The sequence below is a fragment of the Chelonus insularis genome, unplaced genomic scaffold, assembly GCF_013357705.1.
Source record: "Chelonus insularis isolate UGA/USDA-ARS -01 unplaced genomic scaffold, ASM1335770v1 scaffold_714_pilon, whole genome shotgun sequence".
NCBI lineage: Eukaryota > Metazoa > Arthropoda > Insecta > Hymenoptera > Braconidae > Chelonus > Chelonus insularis.
In genome coordinates, this window is record NW_023276795.1 from 1277550 (window position 1) to 1290793 (window position 13244).

General features: G+C 32.4%; 2 protein-coding genes across 2 annotated transcripts; both read left to right on the plus strand.

The window, feature by feature from the left end:
- The first annotated feature begins 5 nt into the window (after positions 1 to 5).
- Positions 6 to 7114, plus strand: cnk (connector enhancer of ksr). Its single transcript, XM_035094800.1, has 6 exons — positions 6 to 392; positions 718 to 1669; positions 1748 to 4531; positions 4600 to 4743; positions 5074 to 6373; positions 6448 to 7114. The coding sequence occupies exons 1-6, from the start codon at positions 335 to 337 to the stop codon at positions 6670 to 6672; spliced, it is 5463 nt and encodes a 1820-aa protein (XP_034950691.1). The 5' UTR covers positions 6 to 334; the 3' UTR covers positions 6673 to 7114.
- Positions 7115 to 7478: 364 nt separating this feature from the next.
- atms (RNA polymerase II-associated factor 1-like protein antimeros) lies at positions 7479 to 9817 on the plus strand. Its single transcript, XM_035094763.1, has 3 exons — positions 7479 to 7582; positions 7645 to 8007; positions 8097 to 9817. Exons 2-3 carry the CDS (start codon positions 7841 to 7843, stop codon positions 9556 to 9558), a joined length of 1629 nt encoding a protein of 542 aa, XP_034950654.1. The 5' UTR covers positions 7479 to 7582; positions 7645 to 7840; the 3' UTR covers positions 9559 to 9817.
- Positions 9818 to 13244: the final 3427 nt, after the last annotated feature.

The following is a 13244-nucleotide window of genomic DNA, read 5'->3' on the forward strand; positions in this document are numbered from 1 at the left end:
CTATGATGAAAATGCGTAGCTTGTCTGATATTTGAAGAAGTAGGGGCATCATTTCTTTGATTCAGTCCACTTTTAGACAGTGTAAAACTTTTGGAAATGGAAATAAAATAATTCTTTTGGACGTAATTTACATTTATCCAATTTTTCCTAGTGTTTTATATATATAAATAACCTTCACACGCATATACATTGCTTGTAAATAAATTTTTATCGTTGTGTATATACGTAATCCAGATATTAGCAATCTAGGATCTAGTGTGTACAATATTTACAAAGATCACTGTTAACAAAAGAAATCTCATGTTTCGTGATATATTAGTGAACAGTTCGGGTCATGGCTTATGTCAATGTTGCAGAATGGAAGACAGAACAAGTTTGTGAATGGTTAAAAGGTATTTTATAACAAATAATCATTACATTTACTACTGATTCTATTATAATTAAAAATATGATATCATTATTCAGGGCGTGACAAGCCCAGTATTAAGCAATGTAGAATTATTCAATATTACGCACTTTAAAAACTGGGTATAATGAGTTGATATAATAATTTGAATCAATGAATCAAGTAATATAATAAATACAGAATTAATTCAATTCTTGAAAATTTAATAATAAACGGAGTTTGTTCATTGCTCCAAAATATCTATTTAAAGAATAAGGAATATATTCATCGATATGAATGATTAACAAAGATAAAATTTGTATTTTTTTCAGGACTCGACAATTCAGTGCTTCCATACGTTCACAGTTTTACAAATAATCGAGTCAATGGACAACAATTACTCAGTTTGCGACCAGAAGACTTAGAACAACTAGGAGTGCTCAAATTAGGACACCAAGAAATAATTATTGAAGCTGTAGAATATTTAAGAAATTTTCATTATGAGTTGGATCGTGAAAATTTACAATTACTGGCATTACGGCTTTCTTGTCAAGCTCACAGTTTACACAATGAATTGTGTAGACAAACTGGCTCTAAACCTCTTTCAACTCAAGCATTATCCGACGTAGTTGCTGTAATGTCAGCTGTTAAACCATTAGTACGTTGGCTTGACCGACCACCTTTTAGTGGACAATTGGAATACAATGATAAAAGAAACGAATTATTAAAATTATCAATTGAAATAGCGACTTGTGCTCAAAGAGAAAGATTTGCAGTAAAACCTATTGAAGCAATAAGAAATTCATGTGGTCAATTAGCTAAACTTGCTGATTATATTATTCAAGATATATCTGATCCTATGATTTTACAACCTTCTAGTTTAGATTTGGCAACGTTAAAAAAAAGACCCGGAGATGAATTGGGTTTTTATATTTTACCATCATTTCATGGCTCTCATCAAATTACTGATATCAAATTCAGCTCTGCCGCACATCAATGTGGTAAAATGGAAGATAGTGACGAAATAGTACAAGTTAATTATCAAACTGTTGTAGGATGGGAAAGAAAAAATGTTTTAGAATTATTCAACGAATGCCCTTCAGAAATTTTATTAACATTAAAACGACGTCCAAAGCATACAAAAGTATTTGGCCAAATTTATATCAAACCATATCGATTGCCTAGTAATAAAAAAACTCCATACACAACAAGATGGCAACACAATCTTCCATCGCCAAGACCTGAATTACTTACCATACCAGATTTTACTATACCACTACCAAGGTATTACATATTTTTGTAAAATTTTTATTTTCTTATCATAATCTATTTATTAATCATGTTTAAACATATTCTTCACAGACATACGCCTAAAGATCCTAGCCCTGAGCCGTCAAGTATTATAGATACTGTCAATATGTTGAATACAATGGTTACAGATAGTAGTGGATCAGATAGTGAATCTGAACCAAATTTATCAGAACGCCTGTATGCACCCAAACCTCGTAATTTAGTTCAAAGACGAGCAACAATAACAGGAGCAAGTCCAACTACCAAACATGCTGTTGATATTGAGTTACTTTGGAAAGAGTTAAAACAAGAACATAATACAACGTTTCAGTTGCGTGATAAAGCAGCTTCCTGTGCCCACGGTTTGGATAATGTGCCGTCAAGTATACGTCCTCAAACGTGTTTGGGCATTGAACCGAGTAAACGTAGAAAAAAAACTGATGAGCCAGTAGAAGAAAAAAAAGTGCAGTTTAATGAAAAATTGAACCAAATTAAAACGAATTCATTACCAAGTGGATTAATTGAAGATGAAGTCAATCAAGTGGTCTCAAATGGTAATGTAGAGGTTCAAAAATGTATTAAAAGTGATACGGCATTAAGCGTACAAAGCAATAATAATGATGACAATGATAATAATAATAATGGTGATATAGAAGTGCCTTCTACAATATGTAAAAAAATAAGTAACACCAATAATCATAGTAGTTCTGATAATGTGTGTGAATCAGCTGTGGTAAATCAGAGTTCGCATACCGATTGTGAACTAACTAATATATCTTCTACTAACATTGTTAATTCTCATTTAAATAATGTTAATAATAATTCTGAATTAATGGATGAATCAAAACACGCTTTAAATTTTTGTAGTATTATTACTATTAACAAGACTGATAATGATGTTATTACGGATGATGATATTAAAAAAGAAATCATTAACACTGCTGATAATAATAATTTAAAGGATATGGATGTTGATTATGAAGCAAATTTAATAAGCAATCTTGAAGGAATAACAAATGAAAATATTTATGAAACAGAGGAAGAAACTGGAATGGATTTTTCGGAAATGACAAAATCTTCAAGTATTATATCAGATAATAAAATGTTTAATACTTTAGATTATAAAATTGACGATAAACAAGAATCTACTGAAATAATAAGCAATCATAATATAAATAACAATATTAATACTATCAATGATGATTTTAATTCAAAATGTAATATAAATGGTAACGTAATTGAATCATTATTAGATTCTAAAAATTGTGTCTTAAATCGAGAAAGCAGTGAAGACAAATCTGAATCAACTAGTAGTTATTTAGAAAGTATTTATAGTAGTAGCAGTAGTAGTGAAGTTAATACTTTATTAAAAATTGAAAAAATTCAAGATTCTATATTGCCGAAATTAAATGAGACAAATATTTCAAAAAATCCAAAGGATGATTCAGATAAATGTACAAATATGCAAGTGCCTTTAGATCATTCATCGCCGTTAAAGTTAGATAATATTGGTAAAGCATTAACTATAAAAGATGAAGGTCCACGGATTGTTGAAAGAAATACACCAACTAAAGTTAAGCAGACACCACCAGAACCACCACCACGAAAATATTTCACCAGACCTGCACCATTAAGTGTTTGTTCTAGTAGTAATTCTGATATGGAATATCAAGAAAAGCCTAAAATTCCAGATAGATCAGACATTCGGAAGAAAGAAAAATATAACGAAAGATTTTTTAATTATGAATCGATTTCAAATTTTCAAGAAAGTGACAGTTATGATATTTTTCATAATCCGAAAACATCCAGGGATACAATTAATGGATCAACGTCATCAATGAGTGATCATGTATCCTTAGAACACATTGACCATTTAAGATTACCAAGAATGAGTGAAAAAAAAATTCATGACGATAAATCTAATTATGACAAATATCAATTATTTACTGAAAAATTTGGAGGATCAATTAATTCTACTAGCCCTATTACACAAAGCTCATCGCAAGAATTTTTTTCAAGGCCTGTAGACTCACCTGATGGATCAGGATTTTCGCGTCAATCACAAACTACTCCAGAGTTGAAGCCTCGTACTCTTGATAAAGACAAAAATTATGATAAAGGAGTTGTTAATAGAGCAATGATGGTAGCTAGAAGTATTGGTTTACATAGTAGCTCCAAGCTTTCATCTGGTAGTCCTAAAAGTAGTCGTAAACGTAATATGTTACTAGCAAGAAGAAGAAATGTTTCAGTAAAAGATATAGCTCCCGGTGATTTAGAAGGATGGTTGACTTATAGAAGTAGAGGTGCTGGTGGTGCATGGGCTCGATCTTGGTTTATTCTCAAAGGATCATCATTATATCGATTCAAAAATCAAGAAAGTACCAAATCTGATTGTCTTATAGTGTTACCAGGATTTACAGCATCTCAAGCATCAGAAGTTAAATCACGCAAATATGCATTCAAAGTTTACCACACTGGAACGGTATTTTATTTTGCAGCTGATGCAGAAGATACATTAACACATTGGTTAGACTCGATAAATAAAGCAACTTTTGGAGTAGATAGCCATAACCGTACAAGTGGACTTTTTAGTGAAACTGATGAAAGCGATACTGAAACTAAAGTCAAGGTTAAAAGTGCATCAACTTTGGATTGTAAAAATACATTTGACAAAACATTCGGATCATTAAAAAAAGTTGGAAGAAAAGATTCAAGTGGAAAAAGTCATGAGAGTAGTGGTGCAAGTTTAGATCGAAAATATTTAAAATTTTTAGGTTCTCGTACACATAATGTACCTGTTCCAACAGCACAATTTCGAAGTTATAGAAGAGTATTACCATCATCAACTTCAAATAAGTAAGCTTTTACATTTAATCAGTATATAAATAAATTGGTACAATTTTTTTTATGTATCAATTTTTTAGGAAACCAGAAACACCAAAAAACTCTCAAGATGTTCGAGCTAATACAGCAGGAAGCTCATTTTTCAGTTTATCATCATCAAAAAGTGCTATGGATGTACCAAACACTAGTCAGGATATGGGTGACTACCGTCAAACCACAGACAGGTAAACGATTTTTACTCCAATACTTATAATTTTCATAGTACTTATGAAAATTTAATATTGCATGTAAAATTAATATTTCTAATGTAAAAGTAATGTAAATTATCTTTCTAATAAAATAGTTTTCTAAATTAATTTTTCTTTTATTTTATTTTCAACTTTTTGTGCATGTTTTTTTTGTTATTTTCTGGTTAAACATTTAAATATTCACTGCAAGTCAATTATTACCTTCTAAATGTTAATACTATATTTATATCGGTAAGTAATTTATAAAATTATGAAATACTTTGAATAAACATTATCAAAAATTTTATTTCTGATCCATTTTTACAGGTTGCTGATTAATCGTAATCGTCGACCAGACGATCTTCGTGGATTTGTAACTTTGGAAGAATTTATGCTTTCTCATCAAAGTGAAAATCAACGTATGTTGAACAACAATGGCTCGACTTCATCACCTACTGCATCATCAAGTCACGATCATTTTAATTATCAGCATAGAAGCGTCGAAGACAATAATATTATTTATGGACAAAGTAGTAGTTTTAAAAATGGGTCTGTCAGTAACGGTATGATTTACGGGCACCCAAGAAATGGAGAAGAGTTACCGATTAATACTAACAGGACTGCTTATGATTATCATCCACGTAATTTAGAGGATAGATCAATAAATGAAAATCAAGTAAATAGTCCCCATGAGCAAAGGGTAGATTATAATTCAGCTGTTGACAAGGCTAATGAATTTAGTGGACAGCCATCTCCGGTACCGAGAATGATCATTGATTCTACAAATAAACTCATAAAAAGAATTCATGACAATGCAAGTTATTATCCAGAAGTAGCAAAAGAGGATAAATTCAGTTTATTAGACAGTACAGGATCACACAGAACTCGTACTAATACAAATGATTCTTATCACTCTCGAAATGAATTTACAATTGATAATAGCTTTCGGAGTTCAAAATTTTTAAGAGATTCTAATAGGAATGATTTAGCAGGTGTTACACAACCACCACTAAGACGATATGTAAAAGATAATGGTTATTCAGGGTCTAGTGGCGATTTGAGCTGCTGTACATCATCAGAAACACTTCAGCGTGCAAAAAAAGAAGCTTCCGTTAGTAGAAAAGCAAGTTTCAATCTTAATGATCGACGATGTAGTTACTTTCCACCTGAGAGACATTGGATGGATTCACTGAGACGATCGGATAAGAAATCAAGTTCGAGTGAAATATCTCGACTAAAAAATGTGGCACAATACCAGCCACCACCTATTCCATCTTCACCATTTGATCAAGAAGGTTCTATGCGAGCGGCATTTGAAATGCATCTTGATAAAAGTGAAAATGTACAAAAAACCAGTAGATTAAAGAGTTTTTTCGGCAGCAAAAGTCCTCAAAAATCAACATCTGATTCTTCCAGAGAAACTCAGAAAACGCTTTTAGGTTCCCCCAGACTTCACAGGGCATTATTCCGTGATAAAAATACCAACCAACGTTCCAAAGCAGTTGGCCAATGTTCTAATGATAATTCAATTAACCAACCGTCCAATTCTTATAATAAATCTAATCAAAGCTTCAGTTCAACTAATGACTGGAATCGTCATTTACCAGTCACCAGCAATATTCAAGAGGTAATATATTTACTTCAGTATTTAAATCTTTTTTATTTTATTTATAGTTGTTCAATAATTATTTCTATTTTCAGTGTACCCAAACGTATGAGATGTGTCAGAAGAAATCTTCACACATAAATGCCAATTTATTAATGCCACCGACTCTGCCATATATTCCTCCACCTACCTCACCACCACCAGATGATTATCCAGGTTTAGAATATCCGCCGGTATTTGAACCCGGTACATATTCTTTGTCAGACGCGTCTCTTCTCCGAAATCGAAGTAAAAAAAATCAAAGAGACAGTTCTGAATAAATCAACGTAGTAATAAAATAAACAATTAGATTTTCGCTACATGATGAAGAGCATATTAGAATTACATTGTGATTTGATACGGCAATAATATAAATTATATCGACATTAAGTTCATAAAAAGATATAAATAATAATTTTGAAACATGCTTGAAAAACATATTAGAAACTAAATTATCAAAACTGCATATTTTTTTTACTAAAAATTTATGATTGATAAAAAATAAGGCAAACCGTCCTATTAGTTTTCTAATATGAAAAATGATAAAAATATAATTGCAACTCATCATTATGTGAAAATATATGCACGGATTCATATAATATTAGAGAGTATCGTACAATATTTTAAATTAAACATTTTAGGTAAATATTTACGATATTATTATTGTGGCCTTATGTTATTTATACTAATTTCATAAAATAACATGAATTACTTTATACAAGTGCCTGGATTTTTACTGATATACATATTTTGAAAAATGTTAGATAATCAATTTTTTAATGAAGTTTTTGTAGGTACTTTGACCGTATATTTAGTTTTTTTTTTTGTAAATTTAATTTTGTTCATTTGTAAATAGAATAAATTGACTACTAAAAGTCAACTAAATTTTTTGTTGTATTATTTAAAAAGTATTTTAATTAAGCATTTTTATTTGTGTAAAATGGAAAAATATACTACAGTAATTTAAATAAAAGTTTTAGCAATGATTATTACCGCCATTTTTTAAGCGAAAATGATACATATTTTCTACGTTATCAATCTCAGATAACTTACCAACTGTCGAACGGAAAAAAATGTAGAGCGGTCACATCTATATGCAACATATGGCTTCGCCACTCCATTAAACCGTTATTGCGATTGTAATTCGAAAATTGTGCAAAAAAATGAATGTGTAATTTGATTAAACTGAAGGTAAATTTTCATACATTTTTAAAATTTGTTAAATATAACTAAACCGGGTTTTAATTTTTCAGAATGATTGCCGAATAAGTTGGATCATAATGAAACCGACGTACTATCTATTCTGCTAATGATTCTAACCTCAATAAGTGTACGATTTTGTGGAGTAAATTTTTTTCAAGAAAACGTTGACTGAAAAACTTGATATCAGTGTTGTTTAGTACGAAGAAATAATATATTATAAATAATCGAGAGAAAAATAAATCGAAAATGGCACCAACAATTCAAACAAATGGTACTGCTAATGACAGAGAAAAAAGACCTGTAAGACCTGCAGAAAAAAGATCAGAATTGATTTGTCGTGTAAAATATTGTAATACTTTACCAGATATTCCATTCGACCCTAAATTTATTACTTATCCTTTTGAATCTTCAAGGTAATTTTTATTTCTATAATACTCGTACAAAATAAAAGTAAATTAATGTCGTTTTATTTTATTAAAATAGTACTTTCTTCAAATTTCAGATTTATTCAATATAATCCCACATCTTTGGAGCGTAATTATAAATATGAAGTTCTTACCGAACATGATTTGGGTGTTGAAATAGATTTAATAAATCGTGATACATACGCAGGCGATCCAAATGCTCAACTTGATCCGGCAGATGAAAAATTACTTGAAGAGGACATTCTTACTCCTCAAGACTCAAAAAGATCTCGACACCATGCAAGAAGTGTATCTTGGTTGCGGCGCACTGAGTATATTTCTACAGAACAAACTAGATTTCAACCTCAAACAATGGATAAAGTTGAAGCAAAAGTTGGTTATAGTATCAAGAAAAGTTTCAAAGAAGAAACGCTTTACATGGATCGTGAAAGTCAGATAAAAGCTATTGAGAAGACTTTTGAAGATAATAAGAAATCTATTGAAAAACATTACAGTAAAGCAAATGTTGTTCCTGTTGAAATTCTTCCAGTATTTCCTGATTTTAAGTTGTGGAAGTATCCATGTGCTCAAGTCATTTTTGATTCAGATCCTGCTCCATCAGGACGTTCTGTTCCAGCTCAAATAGAAGAAATGTCACAGGCAATGATCAGAGGTGTGATGGATGAAAGTGGAGAACAATTCGTAGCTTACTTCTTACCACTTGAAGAAACTTTAGAAAAAAGAAGAAGAGATTTCGTTGCAGGAATTGATTACGCTGATGAAGAAGAATATGAATATAAAATGGCGAGAGAGTACAATTGGAATGTAAAAAGTAAGGCTTCGAAAGGCTATGAAGAAAATTATTTCTTGGTTATGAGAGATGATGGAGTATATTACAACGAGCTAGAAACCCGAGTAAGATTGAGCAAGCGTCGTCAAAAAGTTGGACAACCAGCTAATAATACAAGACTTGTTGTACGACATAGACCATTGAATGCCAGTGAATTCAAAATGCAAAGATATAGAGAAAAACAATTAGAACCTCCTAATGAAGATGATGAAGAAGAAGAGGAGGAAGAGGAAGAAGAAGAAGAACGAGAAAATTCTGAAAGCAAACGAAATAATGACAATGATGAAAGTGATAATGAAGAAGTTGGAACACGACCTTCGTCAAGAGCTTCTTCAGCAGCTTCGAGTGACAAATCTCGACAGTCTCATTCTCCTTCCAAGTCCAGATCTCAATCACGATCGAGATCGCGTTCACACTCACCTTCAAAATCAAGATCACAATCCAGAAGTCCAGCAAGATCAAATCGATCAAAGTCGCGTTCAGGATCTCCAGAATCAAGGAGCCGATCAAAATCACCCTCAAAATCTCGTTCTGCTTCGAGATCACGTTCTCCATCACCAGCTGGATCTCACTCTCGCTCATCATCTGCATCTAGATCGCGCTCTAGGTCTAAATCAAAGAGTAAGTCACCCTCGAGATCTAGATCTCAAAGCGCGAGTGAAAGTGGTAGCGGTAGTGCTAGCAGTGGAAGTGGATCTGAGAGCGAATGAGCTTAATAAATACTCTCTAGTATTGATTTCGAAAATCGGTAAGGATCAAGCTTTTGTATGTTTGTATAGAAGAATTTTCATTACTTATAAAATCAAATTAGATATTATTTATTATCTATGTACATATATAAACATCGCTCATAATGTTAAAAATAAAATTAATGAAGAATTAACAAAATGAATCATCTTCATTTATTTAACATAAGAATATTATAGAATATACTAGTATCAGCTGTGGAATTTTTCCACAAGCTTTACTACTAAACCCATAGTGGATATGTGCAGAAATCAGCGTTGATAATGTTGTTATCAATTTTATTTATATATGATTTAAATGAATCCAACTAAATAATCCAACTAATTTTTAAAAGATGGAAGGATAATAGTTTTATGCTTATGCATGGAGAATAAAAAATCAACATAATATTCAGCAATTAGAGATTGAGGGATTTAAACATATTTTTATGAATATGAACAAAAAAAAGATGGATTGAATGCAGAATAAAACAATTTTTAGACTCATCAAATTTAATATTTACTTTTAAATATTTTTCAATTTTTTGAGACGTTGAAAGCAATTCAGTTCAGACAAAAATATCTTGTGTATAAATCAACATGTTCTTATAACACCTACATCACAAAGTAGTGTTAGCCGAAAGGCAGTACAAGGCTTTTTACTCATACGATATCCGTTCTGCTGTATCTTTCTTTGAATTATTGAGATCGAAATTATTAATTTTTCAACAAGTTCTCGCACGTGTGACTCGTGGGTGCGCAGCATTAAGTCCGTAGAGATATAGGCGGCAAACTGAGTATATCGGTAAAGCCTTTATAATTCAGTGTGTTTTTAAGACACCTACGTTTTCGCAGCGGTATATGCGAAATAGAGAGATGAATACATACCTAACCGTAAGACATCTCTTTTTGCATGTTAAGAATTCACGCGCTCGCTCAGCCGCATCGCCGCTCTTGCAGATCCTTAAATTACTCCATTATAAACGTAAATCAAATTCATCTTCCTGTCGATTTTCAGTCTTAAAAGTTTAATATGAATATTCCATTAATTCATTAATGATATTTTCAATCCAATTAAAAGCATAATTGTCCATCTTATTTTTAACTAAGTAATTAGAAGATAAAGTTCAATACATTATTTTTTTTTTTTATTCCATTAAAAATGATAAAAATAGTATCTTGTATTTAGCTATGATCAATACCATTAATTGGATAATAATACTTTTTATTTGTGATAGATTTTTTGATAAAAACGTATTCTGTGAAAAGAAGTAAAAATGAATTTCTATCAGACTTTTCTTCAATGCGTACGTGACGTTCAACAAGATGGAAAACGTGATTTTTGAAATCGATTCTCAAGTATTTTGGCTGGTGACTACATGTGCAAGTTAATGCTTCACTAGACATAGATAGATTTACTATAATACAGATGAATTGAACAACAACGCAATATTCAAGACAGTGATGGTTGGATGCAGAGGCGTGATAGACACAACAGCCTTAACTTGTCATATTTGTAAAGGAAAAATGATGAGATGATGTTGGATGTCTATTGACCGATGATTGCTAGGTATTTACAGAGGTATTACTATCTGTGGGGTAGCAGTGAAAGAGAAGAATCAGCGAAAAAATAAACGAGACTACGTGGACGTGAGCGTGACGGACGTAGATGTAAATTTCCCATCTCATCAGTAAGATTCCATACGACTTCAGATATTTTTCAACCTTCAATCGTATATAGAAACAATGACAATTGAATTGAATTAATAGTACGACTATCGTATTAATCACTTGTACATGCAAGGTTGTTTCCTTGATTTTACAATTTCCTCATTACGAATCCTCGAGATAGATCCGATAAAGAACGAGTGGGAACACGTACAGGCAATCAGAGATGGAAGAGAGAAGAGACATAGAGATGGGTATTCTCGCGCGCTTTGAGAGCATCGGGTCAACGACGTTCGATAAGCGAAGAGCTCCATTCGCTGGATACGCTTCGCCGCTAACCGAATAAATTGGCTTCCTATACAAGGAAAGTATAATTGAATGGTCGTATGTATACATATATAATAGTAGAGTGCCATACTTTGAAGCTTCAGGTATTATTGCGTGCACATGCATTGGCCCACGCACCATAGTAGTGCCTACGCAACTTCTTAGTATAATACATGCGTTAGTTACGTAAAAAGCCTTTCAAGTTTCAATCGAAAACTCTGTTTGCACAGAATTGAGTATTGAGCATAAAACTGAGATTGTATGTAAGTGCAACCTACACCCCCGTTTGCCTTTGTCCAACTTGCGATAATTGTCCAGCACAGTCCTGACTATTTTGCCATGATATTGGGTGTCGGGTTCTGCCACACCTCCACCCATTGTAAATCAATCGGCATGGCCGAGGTCGCGCTCTCAACCAAGATCAAAAGTCCCCTCGCTTCCTACTCTTCACACGTGGCGACTCTCACTTCCGTCAACACGACGGATATATCGTTCTTTGTCATCCGCTCACCATAAACCACCGGTCGATCGATCACCGTGCATTGTTAGGCCTTTTTCATCATTTTTCAATGGTCTCAAGACAAATGTTAATTTGAAATTTACATTTTGTTGAATAAAGTGTTGACATTCAGTGAATAGAATGAGAATGCGTATGCAACAGATGATGAATGTGAGAAAAATGCTGTCTTTCTGTGAAATAAATATCAACACTATCTGATTCAATTAATATTTATGCTTAAGATTTGTGCTTTGTCATTAAAAAATCAACATTTGATAATGATGGAAGTGTATTCTATGATTGATAATTAAAAAAACTTACAAACAACTACATATGAATTCTCTTTACGCTCTAAAATAGCAGTGAATATTCAAATGATGAATCGATTTCCTATAGAGAATATTTTTATTGATTCAGAGATATAGTGCAGTTGTGCAATTATTCAGATGATTGCTTGTGACGATTATAGGAAATATAGATCCGGTTAGATGGCGAATGAGGTATTTGGTGTAGCTGGCACATATATCTTGGATATCTATAACCCGCACATATCGTATACATATATGTGTATCCGTCAACTCCTCTTTCCATTTCGCTTGTTGGATAAAACCTTGCGCGTGTCTCTTCATGAATTGGTTATTGGTATTTGCCATTTGAGAAGAGCTTCAATGAAGAACGAGAGATGTATAGGACATATAGACTGCTGTCCAACTATTTTATACCTTCGGCCTGTGTGGGAAGTCTACGTCTGCTTCAATATATCGAGTATTGGTTGCTTTCCGTCAGAATTCTCAACTGTATTTTCTCTTTTTTCTTCGTCCACTATGTGCCTACACCAAGTTGTGCCAAGTCTCGCGATTTCTCTCTTTTTCCTCGTTTATTTCATCATTCATTCGATCACGAATTCGTTTTACCCTTTTTCACTTCTTCATTTTATACCTTCTCCTGCTACCATCCTAACTCTTTTTTTGTCTTTTACCTTTCTCCATTTTCTTCCATCTTCGTATTACTCAGCTTTCAATTAATTTCACTGGTTCGAGCCAAGGCATTTTCGCTATTCGAATTTTTCCTGATGATCACATGCTTTTTTTAACAGAATTTTTTTCTGTCCTCTTCCTCTTTAACTTTTGTAGAAAATAAAATTCAACTTGAATTCCAACAAGAGATAGCTTCGTTG